Source organism: Phocoena sinus, chromosome 8, assembly GCF_008692025.1.
Source record: "Phocoena sinus isolate mPhoSin1 chromosome 8, mPhoSin1.pri, whole genome shotgun sequence".
In the NCBI taxonomy this organism is placed as follows: Eukaryota; Metazoa; Chordata; class Mammalia; order Artiodactyla; family Phocoenidae; genus Phocoena; species Phocoena sinus.
In genome coordinates, this window is record NC_045770.1 from 15,665,734 (window position 1) to 15,688,039 (window position 22,306).

A 22,306-nucleotide genomic window follows, 5' to 3' on the forward strand; every position below is an offset into this window, starting at 1 on the left:
ATTTTGTGAATCCTGTGGTTGGTAATAAGAATATAAAGCTAGAGTTTTTGGTTTGGTTATTGCTGATTATCAGACAAAAATACACCTAACTGTGTATACCCATGGAGTCTATTGCTGCATTATCTTATTAATGTTGGATGCTCCCTTTTCCATTGCATAGGCTGCACACATGTATTCTGGGGCTAAAACTGGGTTGGTGTTAACTGACATACAGCAAGAGCTGCAGGAGCTCGAGAGACGGGACCAAGAGACCATGGCATTTGAAGGTAAAGATGTGAAAGTGCAGAGACCAGTTGTGGCTCTTGTAGCTTTTATTTTTTTTAATGTAGCTTATTATACCTGATATTTAAAAGTTGTAATTGCTGTCAAATTTCAGCTCTGGTTTTGTGCATTATTTTAACTTCTCATTGGGTCCAAGTGGTTCTTTTCCTTCTTGAAAAATGTTAATTTTCAGGATCATTACCAATATGCACTTAGATGTTGGTAGGGACTACTAGTAGTCTGGCTGTGAAAGTTCTTATCTAGCATCAGAACCCCAAGTGGTTGATTTTAGCTGTTAGAATATTATTTCTGATTTTGATACTTGGTGTTTATCTTTAAAAGTATAACTTTCCTTTGCAGCTGAATTCCAGTATGCTGAAACCGTATTTCGAGATAAGTCTGGTCGTAAGAGGAATTTGAAACTGGAACGTTTAGAGCAGAGGAGAAAAGCGCAGAAGGACTCGGAGAGAGATGAGCTGTATGCTCAGTGGGGAAAAGGGTAAGAGAACCACTGAAAGGAAAAACAAGACTGCAGTGACCAGAGGAAGTCATTTCTCTATGCTTCTGCCTTCAGAGCTGTTTTCAGGAATGGGAAATTCAGTGTCCTCAGTCTCCTTCCTAAGATACTGATATATTCCACACTTCCAGTTGGTATTCAACAATTTTACCTTTTTCAGTATTTGGCCTAGGCTGCTGGAAAGAGGAGGTTCTCCAAGTGTAGCAGTACATCTCAGTGTAAGAGTGGAAATGTTAAACAGGATAACAGACACTCCTGGTTCTTTTTGTCTAGGCTTGCACAGAGCCGGCAGCAGCAACAAAATGTGGAGGATGCAATGAAGGAAATGCAAAAGCCTCTGGCCCGCTATATTGATGATGAAGATCTAGATCGGATGCTGAGAGAAAAAGAAAGAGAGGGGGACCCCATGGCCAAGCTTATCAAGAAGAATAAGGCCAAGGAGGACAAGAATAAAAAAGGTGAGCCTTCTGGGAATCTTCAGAGAATGAGGTGACTTACGTGAAGAGAGAAAATCAGTAGGGTGATGATACATAGCTATGTGCAAAGAAGGCTTTCCCATACAATTTCAGATTTCTTGTATTGGGGAATTTAGATTTAACTCAAGAGACTTCTGTACAAAAAAATTTTTTCCCACTGCCATCCAGCTCTGATTTGAATTACGTAGGTAACTAACTTTTCTCCCTCTCCTGTCATTAGTGAGACCTCGCTACAGTGGCCCAGCACCTCCTCCCAACAGGTTCAATATCTGGCCTGGATATCGCTGGGATGGAGTAGACAGGTAAACCTGAATATTTCCTACAGTTTTGTTTTCTCTTCCATCTAACCCGAACCTTCCCTGACTGTTCTCAAATCATTCTACACTCTGCCTCATATTCTGCTCTAATCACAAGGTTAGTAATATGCAGTCTGGTTGCTTCTATTTCTCAAATCTCATTTCCCATGCTTAGAATACTCCTTCCTTTTTTCCTTTTCAAAGCTCTGGGCAAATAACTCAGGTGGTCCAGCTAGGATACCCTTTGTTTTTGACACTGATCACTTCTAATGATATTTTCTAAGGTTTGGAGGGGATGAATGATAGGTGCTAGTCTGAAGCCTTTTATATGTTGTATCTTTAAAATGTAGCCCTTGAATCTTTTCTTCACTGTCTTAGGAGTGAGTTACTTGTAATGTTGCACTGCCCCTACCACCTTGTCTTTTCACCTACCCATATCTGTACCCACATGCACTAAATTCCTTTTTGCTATCATGGATGAACTATATATGCTCCTATCCAAAGTCAGTCCCTCTACTTCATGTTAGATCCCATCTCTTGCCTGCTAAAGGACATTGTTCTGTCATCTAGCACAGTGACTCTCAAAATTTGTCCTCTCAAGACTCCTTTACACTCTTAATAATTATTGAGGACTCTAAAAAGTTTTGTTTATGTGGGTTATAGCTGTTAATATTTACCATATTAGAAATTAAACTAAGTAGTTTTAAAAGTATTTATTAATTCTTTAAAAAAAGCCATTACGTTAACATAGTTACCCTGTTTTTAAAGAGAAATAACTATATTTTTCGAACAAAAAAAAAGTGAGATTCAGGATAGCTTTGATTTACATTCTTGCAAATCTCATTAATGTCTGGGCTGATAGAAAACATCAGGACTTTTTTTTTGTATTTTATTTTTATTTTTTAACTTTTAATTTTATATTAGTATATAGTTGATTAACAATGTTGTATTAGTTTCAGGTGTACAACAAAGTGATTCAGTTATAAATATACATGTATCTATTCTTTTTCCAATTCTTTTCCCAATTAGGTTGTTACAGAATATTGATCAGGGTTCCCTGTGCTATACAGTAGGCCCTTGTTGGTTATCCATTTTAAATATAGCAGTGTGTACAAGAAGACATCAGGATTTAGTCTGTTGCAGTATGTTTAGCTGAAATATAGGAAGAAAATTCAACCTTATACATAGGTAGTTAGAAAAGGAAGGTGTAAGAGTTTTTTTTTTTTTTGCAGTACGCGGGCCTCTCACTGTTGTGGCCTCTCCCGTTGCGGAGCACAGGCTCCAGACGTGCAGGCTTAGTGGCCGTGGTCATGGGCCCAGCTGCTCCGCGGCATGTGGGATCTTCCTGGACCGGGGCACGAACCCGTGTCCCCTGCATCAGCAGGCGGACTCTCAACCACTGTGCCACCAGGGAAGCCCTAGATTTTTTTTTAATACTACACAAAAACTCAATAAGTGGTAGTTTCTTAAAGGTTATTTGTAATATGGAATCAGAAACCATATCAAAAAGCTTTTCATACTGTTAGATTAAAATCCATTGGTCGGGCTTCCCTGGTGGCGCAGTGGTTGAGAGTCTGCCTGCCAATGCAGGGGACATGGGTTCAAGCCCTGGTCTGGGAAGATCCCACGTGCCACGGAGCAGCTGGGCCCGTGAGCTACAAATACTGAGCTCTGCGCGTATGGAGCCTGTGCTCTGCAGCAAGAGAGGCCGCGACAGTGAGAGGCCCGCGCACCGCGATGAAGAGTGGCCCCCGCTTGCCACAACTAGAGAAAGCCCTCGCACAGAAACGAAGACCCAACACAGCCAAAAATAAATAAATGAATAAATAAATTAAAAAAAAAAAAAAAAAAAACATGTAGGTTTAAAAAAAAAAAAAAAAAAAAAAAATCCATTGGTCTTTTTCCTCTTTTGGATGGATCTTTTACTCATGCATGATTTTATAACATCATCTACTGTTCATTGGTTTGCTGAGTTTTTCAGACCTTCCAAATGTTGACATATTTCATATACAATATCAGATAATGATATATACATATTAATATTAACTTTGATCTCATCACAAAAATCTTTAAATAACTAGAAGCTAAAGGAGTTCATGGTAGTGGGTACAAGTTTTTCAAAATTCTAATTTATGCTTGAAAGCTCCTATTTTATCATTGGCAACAAATATTATCAGCCACTTTCCTTGAAGTAAAGGTCACTTCGTACAATGGCTTTTTTTGCAGGATCCGTCAGATTTTGAACCTAGAGGATCATGTCCTCTGTGAATATAAACAGTGTTACTTCTTCCTTTCCAATCCAGGTGCCTTTTGTTTCTTTTTCTTGCCTTATTGCACTAGCTACAACTTCCAGTGCAAATGTTGAGTAGAAGCAGTAAGAGCAGACATATTTTACCTTGTTGCTAACCTTAGGAGGAAAACATTCAGTCTTTTCACCATGAAATATCTTGTAAACTATAGAATTTTTTTTGTAGATTTCCTTTATTGAGTTGAGAAATTTCTATTCCTAGTTTGCCAAGGAATGTCTTTTTTCAGGAATGTATGTTGGATTTTATTCAAAATATTTTCTAATTTTCCTTTTGGTTCATTCTTTGAGCCATGATTTACTTACGAGTGTATTTTAGAATTCCAAACATTTAGACTTTTCTAGATATCTCATTGTTATTGATTTCCAGTTTAATTCCATTGAGGTCAGAGAATACACTATGTAGTATTTTGATCTTTTGAAATTTATTAAGCATGTTTTATGGCCCAGTATATGGTTTACCTTGGTGAATAGCCCATTTGCACTTGAAGATAATGTGTATTTTGCAGTTGCTTGGGGTAGTGTTTTGAAAAAATTTTTTTGTATTCTTTTTTTAAGTAAACTTTTTGTTTTGGAATAATTTTAGATTTATAGAAAATTTGCAGAGATAGTATAAAGAACTCTTGTAAACTCCTTATCCAGTTTTGTTACCATTCGTTATATTATCATGGTACATTAATCAAATCTAAGAAACCAACATTAGTATGTTATTATTAATGCACCAGATTTTATTTGGTTTTCACCAGTTTTCTATTAATGTTCTTTTTCTGTTCAGGGATGCAATTCAGGATACCACATTGTACTTAGTTGTCATGTCTCCTCAGTCTCTTCTGATCTGTGTCAGTTTCTCAGTCTTTCTTCGTTCTTTGTAACCTTAACACTTTTTTGGGGGGGTATGGTCAGGTATTTTTGTTGAATGCTCCTCAAATTGAGTTTTTTTGATGTTTTTCTCATGATTAGCCTGAGGTTATGGGTTTTTGGAAAGACTTCCACAGTGGTGGAGTGTCCTTCTCATCACATCATTTTAGGGGTTACATGATATCCACATGACATCACTAGTAGTGTTAACCTGGATCACTGGGTTAAGGTAGTGAGTGTTTGCCGGGTTTCTCTGCTTTAAAATTGCTGTTTTTCTTCTTTCATACTCTCTTCTCTGGAAGTGAGTCAACTGAGTTCAGCTTACACTCAAAAGGAGACCTACAGAAGGATATCTACATATATTATTTAGACTTCTTCTGTAAGGAAGATCTGTTTCATCTCACCATTTATTTGCTCAATCATTTGTTTATATCATTATGGACTCATGTATATTTTATACTTTGTATAGTAATCTAATAGTATGTTATTTATTTTGTTGCTTAAATTGTTTTGTTCTTTGGCCGTTGGGAGTTCTCTCAGGTGTCCCTTTTATATGCCTATCCTTTTATTTTTTGAGCATTCTTTGACTTTCTGTTACTATAAGGTGCTTCAGGCTCATATTGTATTTTCTCTGCCCCAGTGCCTAAAATAGCCATTTCTCTAAGAAATCCTGGCTGCTTTTAATGGAGAACGATATTTAGAAACCAAGATCCAACTGCTAGAGTGCTTGTTGTTACTGAGGTGTCATTGTTTCTAGACCCTCTCAGCAGACAGAGCTAGTTAGTGCGTGTATAGTAGTCTGTGTATACACACATATCTATAATTGTTTCTGCGTCTATCCACCTGCAAGTGTGTTATATATACACATATATTTACATATATATATAAATAAGTGTTCATGTTGATGTAACTGACTCTAACCAAGTATTACCTTTCCTTTTTGCTTACCTCCCCAACATTGAGAAACCTGGCACCCACCATCCACCATCCATTTTGCTCATCCCAGGACACATGTAAAACAGTTTCAAAACTGAGAAATTCAGAAATGAGAAACGAATTTACCATCTAGAGTGTAGCATTTATGTGCAGTTCATTTTGATCTTACCCTTATAATTTCTAATTAAAATACCATTTTCCACCATAAAGAGTCAGCCCCCGTACCCCCCCCAAACATCCTGGGTAATTTTTTTCTTTTATAGTTTACTTATATTAGTGTTTACTCATTATGGTGTATAGTTCTATGGGATTTAACAAATGAGTAGAGTCATTCATTCACCACCCTAGTACTGTATGGAATAGTTCCATCATTCTAAAATTTCCTGTGTAAGTCTCCATTTAGTCATTTATACCTCCTCCACCAACCCCTTATAATTACTGCTGTTGTTTTCTGTCCCTATAGTTTTGTCTTTTCCAGAGTGTTACATGAATGGAGTCATACAATGTGTAACCTTTTGAGTCAGACCTTTTGCACTTAGCAAAATGCATTTTAAGATTCATCTGTGTACTTGCATGAATCAGTACTGTGCTCCTTGTTTATCACTGAGTAGTATTGCATTGGATGGGTATACCACAGGCTGTTTATTCCCTGGTTGAAGGATATCTTGGTTGCTCCCAGTTTTTAGCAGTTGTGAATAAAGCTGCAGTAAACATTTGTGTATGGGTTTCTATGTGGATATAGTTTTCAGTTTACTTGGGTAAATACCCAATGATTGCTATATTGTATTGTTGAGATTATGTTTAATTTTATAAGAAACTGCCAGTTGTCTTCCAAAGAGGCTGTATCATTTTACATTACCACAGAGAGCGAGGATTTCTGTTGCTCCATATCCTTGCCAGCATTTGGTATTGTCGGTGTTTTGGCTTTTAGGTGTGTGAATTTAGTAGTGAATTTTAATTGCTCTGTTTTCTTTTTGGTTATACCTTTCTGCAATTTTTTTTCAGTGTTATAAGGATCACAGTACGTATCTTTAATTTATCACAGCCTACCGAGAGTTATAGTTGTACTATTTCACGTAAAATACAAGAACCTTGCAACACTGCAGTTCTACTTAGCCTTTGTTTTTAGTGCTATTGTTTTCATACATATTACATAAAAAATGGTATAGATCCCACAATACAGTGTTAAAAGTTTTACTTTGCAGTTATATATTTTTTTAAGAAACTAAGAAAACAAAAGAAAAAATACATAGTTGTTAGTACTTACTCACATAGTTACAATTTCTGGTATTCTTCCTTCTTTCCTAAAGAAATTAGGAAGTTTTAATATTCCTTCAGTGTAGGTCTGTTGGCAAAAAATTCAGTTTTTGTTGATAGGAAAATGTCTTTATTTCACCTTTGTTTCTTAACAGCTTTAATTTTGAAATAATGTTAGGCTCACAAGAACTTGAAAAAATAGTACAGTGTATTAGTGTACCATTCACCCAACTTCCCCCAATGATAATATCTTTTATAACCATAGTACATTATCAAAGCCAGGAATTGGTATTGGCACAGTTCTATTAATTAAATTAGAGAATTTTTTCTCACCTTCGTTTTTGAAGGATTGTTTCACTGGCATAGTGTTGAGGGAGGTTATTGAGGGGATGTGACCACTGGTTGACCTGTGAGCTGGACCCAGGCAACTGGAGCCTCTTACCTCTCCCCTGTCCTTGGAATGTACATCCTGCCTACTCTTCCCATACTGGCAGCCATTTCAAGGACATAGCCTTGAGAAAGTTGGGTGTTGTTGAGACCATCTGGACCATCTGGACTGAACCCTTATATATAAGGCCTCTATATAAACTTTTAAGGTTCTGGCAGGCAGGTGCGGAGAACCACTTGTCCTGCGCCCAAGACAAACCTTGTATGTAAGTTCCCTTGCTTATTAAACCTGCCACCTGCCAATCTGGAGTGATCTGCCTCTTTCTTTGGTCTCTCGTTGTCCTCCGTGTATGGGGGCCAATTTCAGATTTTACCCAGGGAACTCCTGAGGTTTCAAACCAACACAGAGAACTCAGGATTGACAGTACCAGACTTCTGTGACAGGTCTGTCAGCCCTTTAAAGACTTCTCATCACTTTCTGGCCTCCATTGTTTCCAATTAGAAGTCAACACTCAGATTTCATTTGTTTCATTGTCTCACCCCCTAACCCCAACATATACACATTATAATATATTCTCTGGCAGCTTTCAAGATTTCCTTCTGGTCTTTGGTTTTCAGCAGTTTGACTATGATGTACCTAGGTGTGGTTTTCTTTGTATTTATCCTTTTCTGAGTTTGTTGAGCTTTTTGGATTTATGAGTTCATGTTTTTCACATTTGGGAGGTATTTGGCTGTTTTTTGTTCAATTCCTTTTTTTTTAAACCACTTTTCCTTCTCCAATTACACTATTTCCACTACGTGATATTATCCCACAGATCTCTGAAGTCCTGTTCATTTTTCTATCATTATTTTTCTCTCTGTTCTTAAGGTGGGATAATTTCTTTTGATCTGATTTCAAGTTCATTGACTCTTCTGCCATCTCTAGCCTGTTAGGCTCATACACTGAATTTTTTGTTTCAGCTAGTTTAAATATATTTATTAGTTATTTTTAGCTGTGTTGGGTCTTCTTTGCTGCACGTGGGCTTTCTCTAGTTGTGGCGAGCAGGGGCTACTCTTTATTGCAGTGCATGGGCTTCTCATTGCCGTGGCTTCTCTTGTAGCAGAACACGGGCTCTAGGCACGTGGGCTTCAGTAGTTGTGGCACGTGGGCTCAGTAGTTGTGGCTCACGGGTTCTAGAGTGCAAGCTCAGTAGTTGTGGCACATGGGCTTGGTTGCTCTGTGGCACGTGGGATCCTCCCAGACCAGGGCTCGAACCCGTGTCCCCTGCATTGGCAGGCACCACTGTGCCATCAGTGAAGTCCCTCAGCTAGTTTATTATATTTTTATAGTATAACCACTGTGCCACCAAGGAAGTCCCTCAGCTAGTTTATTATATTTTTCAACTCTAGAATTTCCATTTGACATATTTCTCTGCTGAGATTTCCTACCTATTCATTCATTCATTATGCGTCATTTTTTTTCCCTTGAGAATATTTATAATTGGTGCTTTGAATTCCTGTCTGCTCATTGCAACATTTGGATTATCTCAAGATTGGTTTCTATTCATAGTTTTTTCTTGAGTTTCATCACATTTTACTGTTTCTTTACATGTCTGGTCACTTAAAAATGTTATACTGGACATTATGAATGGTACATTGCAGAGACTTTGAATTCTTTTATATTCCTTTGAAGTGTATTGATTTTTTTAATAAGATGGTGTAGCCATCTTAGTTTTAATTTTGTTTATTAATTAATTTATTTTAATTACTTAATTTATTTTGGGCTGCGTTGGGTCTTCGTTGCCTCGCATGGGCTTTCTCTAGTTGCAGTGAGTGGGGCTACTCTTCATTGTGGTGCGTGGGCTTCTCATTGTGGTGGCTTCTCTCGTTGCAGAGCACGGGCTCTAGGCACGCGGGCTTCAGTAGTGGCACACGGGCTCAGTACTTGTGGCTTGTGGGCTCTAGAGCGCAGGCTCAGTAGTTGTGGCACATGGGCTCAGTTGCTCCACGGCGTGTGGGATCTTCCCGGACCAGGGCTCGAACCTGTGTCCCCTGCATTGGCAGGTGGATTCTTAACCACTGCGCCACCAGGGAAGTCCTTGAAGTGTGTTGATTTTTATTCCAGCAGACAGTTAACTTGACTGTATTTTAACTCCAAACTCTAACTTCTTTGCAGTGGGCAGCAGCTAAAATTTCTGCTCAGTTCTTTCAGTTTCTAGCTGCTGGTTTTTCACGGGGCCCAAGGGGGTTTCCCCTGCACAAGCACAGTTTAGCAGTTAGCCAAAGACTTGGGTGCAGTTTGTATGTAGATTTTGGAGTTCATCCCTTTTGAAGCTCCCTCCCTTTCAGTATTTCTTCCCTGATTTTCCAGCTGCTCTGCTCACTCTGCACTGACACCTTAAGCCAGTAAGCCTGTGGCTTTCTGCCTCCATGAGCTGTGCAGTTTGGGAAGTGCCCTCTGGCAAAAAGCCTCACAAATCTCTTCTGACACCCAGACTCCCACCCAAGTTTTGTCTGCTTTTGGTCACTCTCTCATGCCTTCAAATACTTGCAGATACTTGTATCTTTATATTTTGTCCAGATTTTATAATTGTTTTCTGAGTATAGGTTAGTTTGCACGAGTTCTCTGCCATGACTGGAATCTACCACTCTGCTTTATATGGGCCTAAGGCATTATCTTCTGTCCTTTAAGCTGCCATCTAAATCCAGAGCTCTAGTTCCTGATATTGGCAGGTATCCTCAGGGTGGCTGTGGTTTCAGGCTCCTTTCCTGCCTTCGTTTGCAGCACACTGTATATCGGCTTTTTGGTAACAGGAGGGTTTTTCAGAATACTAATTTGCTGTATAGCCAGAAGTAGATCTTTTTATAGCCACAACCGTAAAGATACTCCTGCTACACTGAGTTCATTCTTTTTTTCTTTTTTCTATTTTTTTTTCAAATTTCTGGACCCAAAAGAGAACTCTCCCTGACCTGGTTTTTAACTGGTATAATTTTTCTCCATCTCTCCCAGTAGTTTTCCTACACTTCTCATTCTTCTTTTCTCCTAGATTTTTCCTTTTAGTTCCCTTTCTCATCCTTGCTTTCTTTCTGATTATTTATTCTTTCATTGCCTTTTCTGCTTTTGTCTGTTTTTGGCAAGTGAATATTTCTAAAACAGATCTGTAGTATGTAACAGTTAGAAAAACCCATAAGGTCAATTAAACTAACTTACATTATTTAAAAGAGAAACGGAGGCCCGGATAAATTTTACAACTTACAGTCTTTCAGCTCACCTGATAAAGCTGGAATTAGACTTTGGGCATCTGATTCTTTGGTCTAAATCTCTTTCCACTGTGTGTTCTCTTGCAGTTTGTTTTTTTGATTCTGTTTAGGGTTTGGTTTGTTATTCATAGGACCTTTTGTCTGTTTGATCATATTAGTGTTGATTCTCTTAAGTACTTATTCCCCAAGACAAGAAGCAGCGGTTTCCTTGTGCTCTAGAACACCATGCATGCTTCTAAGGTTGGAGATGGTGCCATTCATAATAAGCTTCCCTTCTTCCTTACCCTTTCACTACTCACCCAACTGATCCCTTAGGGAAGGCCTTAGGAAAGAGGGAAGTCTGTCATCCCAATCAGTTCAGTAGCACTTAGCATATGTATTATAATTTTAAGCAGCTATGTACTAGGTGCCAGGGTCTCACAATTAGTGAGAGACGGTCCTTGAGCACAGCAACTCACTTTCTGTCTAGAGGAGAAGACAGACAAGTAAATAATTTCAGTGCTACTTGCTAAGTATTACTATAGAGGATTTTCAAGGTGCCTTGGGAGCACAAAGGAAGAGTAGTTAGATTCAGCCTTGGGAGACTGGTCAGGGAATGCATGCTTCCTAGAGGAGGTGATACATGAGCTAAGTCTTAAGGGATGTCATTAACCAAGATAAGAAGGAAAGGAAGGATATTTAAGGAAGAGCATCCTGTATCGCAAGGTCATAAGGATACGGAACATCCTAGTGTTTGGTGGGGTGGGGGCCTGTTATAAGCAGTTTGATGTTGGATAGCAGTAAGTGTGAAATGGAGTTGTGTGAGATGGGCTGGAAAGGTAAGCAGGGGCCTGGTCACTGAAGGACTTGGAAACATTTCTGAGGAGCTTGGTGTTCACCTTAGAGGCAGAGGGGAGCCACTGGTGGATTAACAGTAGCTCTACGTTCTAGATAGGTGATGCATTGTAGCAGTCGTACGAAGCATTTGCAAGGCACACATTTGGAAGTAGAGAGACAAGATACAAGGTTGTTGCAGTAGATTAGGCTAAAGATGATGGAGGTCTGAACCAAGACAGTGGTAGTACGAATGGAGAGAGGAGGAAGTGGGAAATTGGTTAAGTGATAAGATGGCAGGACCTAGTGACTGATTAGGTGAGAGGGAGAAAGCACTGGGTTTGGCAATAAGGAAGATCAGTAATGACTTGAGAGAGCGTTAACTCCATAGCATAGTGAAACAAAAGCCAGGTTCTAATGTGTCAATGAGTGAATGAAAAATAAGGAAGTAGACAGTGAATAAAGACTCTTTCAAGAAGTTTATATAAGAAGACGAAGTACATGGTATTAGAAGGGAGTTGAGGGCCACTCCTTGAAATTCACCCCTGTAGTGACTTCCATGACACCCTACTTCTGGTTATTTTCTCTTATCATTTCATCTCGGCCACCTTTATGAACTTCTGTTCCTCTGTGCCCCCTGCTTAAATGTTTCTCAGGGCTCCATCTGTAACCCTTAGCTGTTCTCACTCCATGTGCTCTCTTGGCTGAATCTAGTCTAGTACACCTTCACTTACCAGCTGTATGTACATGATTCCCAAATCTGTATTTGCACCTCAGTCTGGAGTATCTGGCTGTGCATTGGATTTCTCTGTTGATATGTACTTGAGGCATCTTAAATGCAGACATGTTCAAAACTGAACTCATCAGCTTTCCCTACTCTAAGCGTGCTCCTACTCTTGTGTTCTGTCCTGGTTAATGGCAGCCTCATTCATCTAGTCACTAAAATTATTAACTCATGAGTCAAACTTACCTCTTCCTCCTTTGCTCTTATATAACTAATCAGTCACTAAGTCCTACTATGTTTTCTCTCTTTCTGTCCCTCTTCTTTATCATTACTTTCATCATCTGTTGCCTGGACCATTGCAGTAACTTTCCTGCCTTCAGTCTCCTCCAGAGTGATCTCTTTGAAATGCAGTTTATGCTCCCACTTTAAATTTATCCTTCACAAGGAACTCTACTCAATACTCTGTAATGGCCTACATGGGAAAAGAATGTAAAAAAAAAAAGTGGATATGTGTATATGTATAACTGATTCACTTTGCTGTACACCTGAAACTAACACAACATTGTAAATCAACTGTACTCCAATAAAAATTAAAAAAAATAAATTTATCCTTACTAGGTGAAATCTAAGCTTTATACTATGGCTTACAGAGCTCATTATGATTTGCCCTCTACCTACCTTTCTAACTTTGTCTCGTGCTACTCTCTTTTCATATTTGAGGCTCCAGCCATACCAGTTTGCCTTTGGTTCCCTGCATGTGCCATGCTGTTTCTTACTTTTGTGCCTTTGCTGTTGTTGCTCGTGCTATGCTCTGTGCTGAAATGCCCTCCTGACCCTTCTGGCCCTCTGGTTAACTCTTTCTTTTCAGACTTAGCATAGGGGCCCCCTTCACGAAGGCTTTGCTGACCATTCTTGTCCATCCCCCTCCCAAGCTGAGTAAGATCCCCACTCTGCTTCCATGATACCCAGTGCATATTTCTACCATGATCTATGCTTTTTGTTTTAATTATTTGCTTAAATGTCAATCTCCTCCACTAGTCTGTGAGTTTATCAGGATAGGTGCTGTGTTATACTCATTTTCATGACACAGTGCCTAGTATATAATAAGAATTCACTAATTGTGTAATGAATGGATAAAGTATAATACGTAGACATCAGCTGAGAGTGAGTTGGGCCTTTAGAGAGCGGTGAATGTTTGAAACAGTTGTCAAGAGTTTGAGAAAGAACTGAACAAGGACTAGTAAGAGGGTGGATTATTCTGTCTTTCTGATTCTGTTGCCTATGTCTTAAATATTTTCACATGATTGCCTTTACTTTCCTTTTTGCTCATTAGATTGTGAACTCTTTTTTCAAAAATAAATGTTCAGTTCAGGATTCTGGCTGATTAGTATTTCTTGATTGCAGATCCAATGGATTTGAACAGAAGCGCTTTGCCAGGCTTGCCAGCAAGAAGGCGGTGGAGGAACTTGCCTACAAGTGGAGTGTTGAGGATATGTAAAACTTTTCTGAGGCAGTGGGGGTGGCTGTGGGTTGTGGTGGTGGACACTGGGTGGGCAGACGTCCAGCTGCAACAGTCATCTGTGCTCATAATCAGGGCCCACACAGACCAGCGACTTGTTGGATGCCAGTTTTGACTACAGAAGAATATTTGAGACGTAATGTTTGGACTGAAGGACCTGTACTTCTCAGGTGTGCCGACACTGCCTATTGCTGGCTTTCAGAGGAAGCGTTGATTTCTCTGTGTCCCAGGGTTTGTTCTTGGTTAGGGTTTTCCCTTTTTAATAAACACACATTTATTTTTTTAAAATAATTTTCTTAAACGGATATTGTGTTTTGGGGAAGAATACAAGCTAATATTGAACCCCAGGGATCTTGGAGGGTGATAGTTGGATTTTTCATTCATCTAGGAAGCAGGATGAGTAAAAACTTTCACAGTGATAGCTCCTTCCTCTTAGAAAATAAGAATTATTGCTAAACTAGACTTAGGAATAGACATGGCAGTTTGGAGACATGGTGTCTGGTAAAGGTAGTGTTACAAATTAGTGGGGAAGAGATAGATTGTGGTGCTCGGAAAATTGACTTATTATATGGACAAAAATAAAGTTGGATCCCTGCCTTAAACCACATAAGGCAAAGACAAATCCCAAAGTGATTTTACCTAAATGAAAGGTAAAATGCTACAGCCAATTAGAAAAAATGGAGAATGTCTTTGTGACCTTGGGGTGAGGATAAATTTGTTAAATTAGATCTCCAAATCACAATCTGTAAGGTTTGATAGCTTTGCCTACATCATAATTAAAGATTTCTAGTCAACAAAGCACCCCATAGTCAAAGTTAAAAATGGGTATAGATTAGGAGAAAATATTTCCAATGTCTAAAACTGATAAAGGATTACATTTATAAGAGATTGAATGTAGAAGGAACTACTGCAAATTGGAAAGAAATACAAAACACAAAATAAAAATAGGCAAAGAATATGAATATGTAAAATCTAAAGGGAAAACCAGAATGGGTAATAAGTATATTACTACTAGTAATTAGAGAAATAGAGATCAAAACATTAATGAGTTTCTACTTTGTATCTATTAGCAAAAGTAAGGAAGAGACTGAATTCTCATGGGGAATGAAAACTCATGGGAAGTTTCAACTGGTGCATCCATTCTGGAGAACAAATGGGCAAAACATAATTGAAAATAAGTAATATCTGGGATGTAGTATTGCAGAATTTTTGAGAGAATATTGTCTGAGTTTGAATCTCAGGTATGTCTTTTACTTTGTGACCTTGATAAGCCACTTAACTTCTCTGTGTTTTAGTTTCTTCATCTTTGAAATGGAGATAATATTACCCACCTCACAGGTTTATTGTGAGCCTAGAACAGTGCCAGGCACGTAGTACCTGTCACAAAATTACTAGCTGTTGTTATCATTGTCTTCCTAATCATCAAGTGTTGCTAGCCAGCTTCCAATGTGGCCCCAAATGATCCCTGACTCCTGGTATTTAAGCCCTTGTGTAGTCCCCTCCTACAGTGAATAGGGCTGACCTGTGTAACCAGTAGGATGTACTGGAAATGTGTGACTTCTGAGGCTGAGTCATAAAAGACATTGAAGCATCTTCCTTGTATTCTCTTGAATTACTTGCTGTGGAAGAAACCCGCTACTATGTCATGAGGACACTCAAGTGGTCCTCTGGAGAGGCCCATGTGGAGAGGGACTGAGGCCTCTCACCAGTAGACACACCAATTTATCAGCCCTGTGAGTGAACTACCTTGGAAGTGGATCCTTTTAGCTCCATTCAAGCCTTTAGATGTGTGCAGCCCTGATCAACAACATGGCTGCAACCTCATGAGAGATCCTGAGCCAGAATCACCCAGCTCCAAATTCTTGACACAAAGAAATTGAGATAAGAGGAGGTGTTTATTTTTTAACAGCTTGAGATATAATTCACATACTATACTGTTTACCCATTTAACGTGTACAGTTCAGTAGTTTTTAGCATATCACAGAGTTGCATAACCTTCACCACAATTCATTTAAAAATATTTTGGATACAGGGAGTTTTGTATCCATCAGCAGCCACTCATCACTTGTCCCCAGCTCCCCTAGCCCTAGGCAACTGCTAATCCTTCTGTTGCTGTAGATTTGCCTGTTCTAGACATTTCATATAATATGTGAATGGGAGTATCATACAATACATGGCTTTTTGTATCTAGCTCTTCTCACTTAGCGTAGTGTTTTCAAGGTTCATCCGTGTTGTAGTATGTATCAGTACCACATTCCCTTTAATGGCTGAATAATATTCCCTTGTATGGATATACCACATTTTATCTATCCATGCATCTGTTGATCTGTTGATCTGTTTCCACTTTCTGGCTATTGTGACTAATGCTGCTATGAACATTCATGTACAAGTTTTTGTATGGACTTATGTTTTCATTTTTCTTGGAGTAGAATTGCTGACTCATATGGTTAACTCCATGTTTTGCTTTTTGAGGAACTACCAAACTTCCAAAGCAGTGTATGAGAGTTCCAGTTTCTCCACATCCTTGCTGATACTTGTTTTTGTTGTTGTTTTTGGCCATGCCACGCAGCTTGTGGGATCTTAGTTCCTCGACCAGGGATTGAACCCGGGCCACGGCAGTGAAAGCGCTGAGTCCTAACCACTGGACCACCAGGAAACTCCCGCTAATACTTGTTATTATCTGTCTTCTTGATTATGGCTATCCTAGTGGTGTGAAGTGGTATGTCATTGTGGTTTTGATTTGCATTTATCTAATGCCTAATGTTGTTGAATATCTTTATCTTCTTTGGAGAAATGTTTATTCAAATTCTTTGCTCATTTTTTTTTTTTTTTTTTTGCGGTACGCTGGCCTTTCACTGTTGTGGGCTCTCCCATTGCGGAGCACAGGCTCTGGACGCGCAGGCTCAGTGGCCACGGCTCACGGGCCCAGCCGCTTTGCGGCATGTGGGATCTTCCTGAACCGGGGCACGAACCCGTGTCCCCTGCATCGGCAGGTGGACTCTCAACCACTGCGCCACCAGGGAAGCCCTGCTCACTTTTCAGTTGGGTTATTTGTCATACACATACACACATATATGCTGTTATGTAGAATTCTTTATATATTCTGGTAACAAGTCTCTTACTAGATATATGATTTGCAAGTATTTCCTTTCATTCTGTGGGTGTTATTGTTTTAAGCTGCTGAGTTTTTAAGTAATTTGTTATGCAGCAATAGATAACTGATGTATTAAGTTTGTACATACCCTACCTCAAAGCAGTTCCACTCCTGGCTTTATCCTTCAGAGAAACTTGCACAGATCCACAAGGAGTTACGTATATGGATATTTATCTATATGTATCTTGGGTAGCGAGAATCTGAAAACAGCTTAGAAGCCTGTTTCTAAAGGAATTGATAAGTGAAATGTGGTATATGTATATGATGGAATATTATAAAAAAGTCAGATGCAAGCTGTTAGGACATGATAGACTCCAAGTGAGGAAAATAAGGAATAATGAAATTTATAGCAAAAATTAGCTAAGTAAATTGAACACAGAAAGTATTTTTTTTTTTTTTTTTTTTTTTTTTTTTGCGTTACGCGGGCCTCTCAATGCTGTGGCCTCTCCCGCCGCGGAGCACAGGCTCCGGACGCGCAGGCCCAGCGGCCATGGCTCACGGGCCCAGCCGCTCCGCGGCATGTGGGATCTTCCCGGACCGGGGCACGAACCCGCGTCCCCTGCATTGGCAGGCGGACTCTCAACCACTGCGCCACCAGGGAAGCCCAGAAAGTATTTTTTAAGGAGAATTTACACCTTAACTTACTAGAATAGTGTCTGAGGGAGGGAACAGAATGGGACTAGAATGCGGAATGAAGGAGGGAAAGGGAAACAAAAGAGGGGCCTTGCATGGATGAGTGAGATAGTGTGTCCTGACCTCAGGCATGTGATCCACTCAGTTCTTTGTGCCTGGGGCTCTAAGCACACATCCAGAGGCAAGGTCTTGCGCTAATGGAATTGACATTTAGTACCTGTATTAGTTGGGGTAGGCTAAACTGCTATGACATTCTCCAAATGGACTGGCTTACCACAATAGAAGTTTTTTTCCTCCCTCCTCACTCATGTCCAGGGTAGTTTCAGATTGGGTGAGAGGGAGGGGGATTCTCTACTCCATGCAGTCTTTTAGGGACCAGGCCGATGCCAACATTAACATGGCTTCCAGGGTTGCTTTGGCTATTGCCATTTTGGTGAGCTGAGCAGAGCTTGGAGGGTTGCTTGATAGATATTGTGGGCCAACTCTAGAAGTGGCACACAGCCATTCACATTCTGTTAGCTAGAACTTAGTTGCATGGCTGCCCCTTAATGCAAAGGAACTTGAGAAATGTGATGCACACCCAGGAAGAGGGGAAAAGTGGATGTTGTTGAGACAACAATCCTCTCTGCTGCAATCCTGAAAAAAGGCTGTCTGCCCCGCCCCCGCCCCACCATTTGAGACTTTTGTGGATTTTGTGGAAAATCCCAGAGGGACTCCATTCTCTACCTGGAGAGTCTCAGCTGAAGTCACTACCAAGTTAGGAATATCTCTTTCCTAATTGGTCAGTGGCTGTCAGAGGAGAGCTTAGGCAGAGAGATGAAGGGTAAACTTAAATTGTGTCTAGACTCAGCATTTGTGAGAGGAAGGTAGTTTTAGAGAGGAAACAGCTCAAAATAAACTTGAAGGTTCTATAGTTAACATGTGGCAGAGTTGGGACTAGAACCCAGTGTTCTCCTGGGCTCTGCAGTATATGGTCCTTTGGTGCCTTGCTGTAAACATTTTAAAAAAAAATATTTAATTTATTTATTTGGTTGTGCCGGGTCTTAGTTGCAGCTTGCCAGCTCCTTAGTTGTAGCATGCGAACTCTTAGTTGCGGCATGTGTGATCGAGTTTCCTGACTAGGGATCGCACCCGGGCCCCCTGCATTGGGAGCGTGGAGTCTTAACCAGTGAACCATCAGGGAAGTCCCAAACATTTTTTTAAAAGGCCCAAGGTTAGAACGTTGTGGTGAAACTGGTAAAATCCAAATAAAGTCTGGAATTTAGTTCATAGAATTATGCCATTGTTAATCTCTCTGTTTTGAAAAATGAACGTAGTTAGGTGAGTTAACAGTCAAGAAATTTGGGTGAAGAGTAATGAGACTTTCTGTATTGTCTTTACAACTTTCTGTAAGTCTAAAATTTTTCCAAAATGAAAAGCTTATTTTTAAAAAAGTCCCCAGGGAATATAGGCTCTGGACACTGGATCCTACTCTAAGTTACTACTTTTGAGTTTATACTTTCGTAAGTTATGTTAAAGCCAGTCCCTTTCCTGTGAGTGGCGGTGAGCATGTTAAACTTCTAGCCTATTGTCACATCTGTTGTACACAGTTGGCATTTATTTCCACGTGGGTTCAGGTTTTAACTTCATTTTTGTGGGGCGCTACACTGTTTCTTAGGAAGAACTCGCCTTAAGAGGCTTTTATGGACTGAACGTTGTATCCCCTCAAAATTTATTTGTTGAAATACTAGCTCCCAAGTTGATGGTATTAGGAGGTGGGGCCTTTGGGAGGGGATTAGGTCATGAAGGTAGAGCCCTCATGAATGGGATTAGTGCCCTTATAAAAGAGACCCCAGAGAGATCTCTTGCTTTTTTGGTCATGTGAGAGCACAGCCAGAAGCTGGCTGTCTGTGAACCAGGAAGCTGGCCCTCACCAGACACCAAGTCTGTTGGTACCTTGATCTTGGACCTCCTAGCTTCTAGAACTATAAGAAATAAATATTTGTTATTTAAGCCATCCTGTCTATGGTATTTTTGTTATAGCAGCCTGAATGGACTAAGAGGCTCAGATATTTTGAAAATCTTAAACCACCAATTTTTTTCTTAACAAAAGAATTTATCACCTGTATTCAAGCAGAGACCGAGGTGGAGGGGAAGCAGATAGATTCTATTCTGGGCAAGCTTTGTGTTTAGTGGGCATTGGTGAAAATTTATAAATTCCTCCTCCCTCTGATTTCTCTGCCTTTTCATGTATGAGCACAGCACACCTTTAGGGCAGAGACCTCCAAGCCTGTTCAGCTGGAAGCTGACTGTCATTTCCTAGGCTGGCTACTAGAGGGCAGTGTGATACACCTTTTCTGGACTGGGGAAGCAGGGCGCTGGGTCCACGCACATTTTCCAAAATAAGAAGACCTAGAATCTTTCAAAGGTATAGGTGGCTAAATTCAGTTGCATGTTCTTCCACGTCTTATCCCTACCTTAGATCCAGAAACATGATCCTATTTTCAATATGGTAAAGGTTTTCAAGAGAAACGTAGTATTTAGGTTTTGACCAGAATCTCCCTTACTTGGGCTTTGGAAACCTTTCTCTACATGGAAGACTTTTTTTTTTTTTAATTTTTAAATCATATTCAGACCCTCTTGTTCTTCTTCCTTTCCTATGCCTTCTTCAGCCTGAAGTTTAGACTTAAGGAGCAGTGAGCAATACTAAAAACTACTGAATTGTACACTTTAAAAGAGAACATTTTATGGTATGTGAATTATATCTCAAAAAATATAAAGGGCAAAAAACAGCGGTGAGCAGACGCTGTAGCTCAAATAGAATGTAATTAATTGATTTTACTGATTTGAGAAGCCTTAATGCTTTGCCATTGGTTCATTAGCAAGAGGGCAATACTCTGATCTCTTTCTTCCTCAGGTATCTTGGAACACACTGACCTAGGACACAGAGAGCGTCGTTCCTTTCTAAAGAGGTTACTCACCCTAGTCAAAGAGCTGGACTAGGGTTAGGATGTGCCTGGGGAATCCCAGTGAGAAGGCGGAGTCGAGGCTGTGAGGTAGCTATCTTGAGGCCTGCGTTTTAAGTTTGAGTTTGTTAAGAAATGTGTGTCCTGAACTGTGCATTTTTGCAAAGGTTATTTGGGCAGTTTCTTTCTTCCGGTTTCGTTTTTATTTTTAGTTTTGAGTCCTGTTTTTGGCATAAATACTTCTGGAACTGGCTTTCAGGCAGCTGGACTGGCCTGTAAAAGTAGGTAGAGAGATTATAGGGCCAGGCTGCAGCCGAGTCATGATTCCCCCAGGATGCTGGCCTTTTCTGCCATATGCAGACAACATTACTGTATCTGGTAATGACTCAGTCTCTCCTTTGTACCTGAATATTTTCCTCTGCTCAGTAGAGAAAGTGTGTTTGCCTCACATTCGATGCTGTTGACCTTGGGCTTACCCAGGTTCACCCTTTCAGAAAACAAGGGCATGTAGGAGGTCTTGGTGGTAGTTTGATTCTCAGTTGGTACCTGTGAACCCCTACCCTTGGGAGGGGTCAGAGAGCAGTCAGCTGAAAAAGGAATCAGTCTTCCTCTTCCTGCGTGTTACGTTCAGCACCCTCTGTCAGCTCAGGAATTACAAGGAGTCACAGGTAAAACAATGTCTAGTGCTTAGTAAGCAGGGCCTGTTTTCTTTTTCTTTTGGCAAGAGAGGGTGACTTGCTCAGAATCGCTGTGTGCAAGAGAAAAGAGCCAGGATTTAAACATCAGACTCCTCTCTCTGCAGTTCTCCCCCCATCCATCCTCACCCTGATAGCCAGGTAAGAGGCGAAGGGAGAGTCCAGGGGGTGGTCTCCTACCCACAGGAAGGAGTACTTACCAGGGCCTTCTCATAGCCTCTGTGATGAGCGTCTCCACGGCATACTCGGGGCTGAGTTCCACAGTCCTGGAAGAATTGCTTGCTGGCGGTTTCAGCTTGGAGCTTGGCTGTGAAGACCCTGAATGTACTAGAGGGGTACTTAGCCTTGACCCTTTCTTCCAGGGATTGAGGAGGTAGCAGATAAGATATCTGGGAAGAGAGGAATGCATGTCTGGGGAAATAATGATAATAAAATAATGCTGATGATTTTTTTTTTTTTTTTTTTAATTTAGTTATTTATTATATTTGGCTGCGTTGGGTCTTCGCTGCTGCGCGCGGGCCCTCTCCAGTTGCGGCGAGCGGGGGCCACTCTCTGTTGCGGCGCGCGGGCCTCTCATTGCGGTGGCCTCTCCTGTTGTGGAGCATGGACTCTAGGCATGCGGGCTTCAGTAGTTGCAGCACGCGGGCTCAGTAGTTGTGGCGCACGGGCTTAGTTGCTCCGCGGCATGCGGGACCCTCCCGGACCGGGGCTCGAAACCCTGTCCCCTGCATTGGCAGGCAGACTCCCAACCACTGTGCCACCAGGGAAGCCCAATGCTGATGATTTTAATGGCTGTCTTTTGTTAAGTACTTACCACGTGTCAAGCATGTGTTAACTGCATACATACCTCACCTCTGTGGTCAGGGAGAGATCAGAGTCTGTAAGTGGCTGCAGATTTGGGAGGGCCAAATTTCTGGATTTCCCAAGAAAAGTGGCGTTGGGATATCCTGGCCGGGTAAACTCTTTTTCTTGTTCTCTGCGCCCCCTCTTGGGATGAGGGGTAGCTAGGATCTTTATGTGACCCCCTTTGGCAGAGAGCTCAGGCACTTCACCTTGATCACTGTGTCTCTATCAGACTTGGCAGCACTCTTCCCGCCCAGGAAGTCATCTCCTGCTTCGGCCAGCTCGGCTTCTGATGTTGATGCGTAGTGGTCTGCCAGCCAGGAGTGGTGACCTTCCACATGGTCTGGATGTAGTTGCTGCGTGGGGTAAAAGTATTTCTATAGGTCAGAATCCATACCTATGAACCAGTCCAGGGATGCTGAATAGAAGGGCACCGGGCCTCTGCAT

At 40.7% G+C, this 22,306-nt stretch overlaps 1 protein-coding gene across 2 annotated transcripts in view; it reads left to right on the forward strand.

Annotated features, from left to right (window-relative positions):
- BUD13 (BUD13 homolog) overlaps window positions 1-22,306 on the forward strand; it is a 135,260-nt gene that overhangs the window by 20,821 nt on the left and 92,133 nt on the right. Inside the window, exons 6-10 of one of the 2 annotated variants that reach the window (XM_032641283.1) lie at window positions 161-266; window positions 622-760; window positions 1,052-1,236; window positions 1,475-1,556; window positions 13,475-15,182. In XM_032641283.1, coding sequence (XP_032497174.1) covers window positions 161-266; window positions 622-760; window positions 1,052-1,236; window positions 1,475-1,556; window positions 13,475-13,568 — 606 coding nt within the window. In that variant the 3' untranslated portion in view covers window positions 13,569-15,182. Of the gene's footprint in view, window positions 1-160; window positions 267-621; window positions 761-1,051; window positions 1,237-1,474; window positions 1,557-13,474; window positions 15,183-22,306 lie in introns of those variants that run through there. The other variant, XR_004351174.1, reaches the window with a different exon arrangement.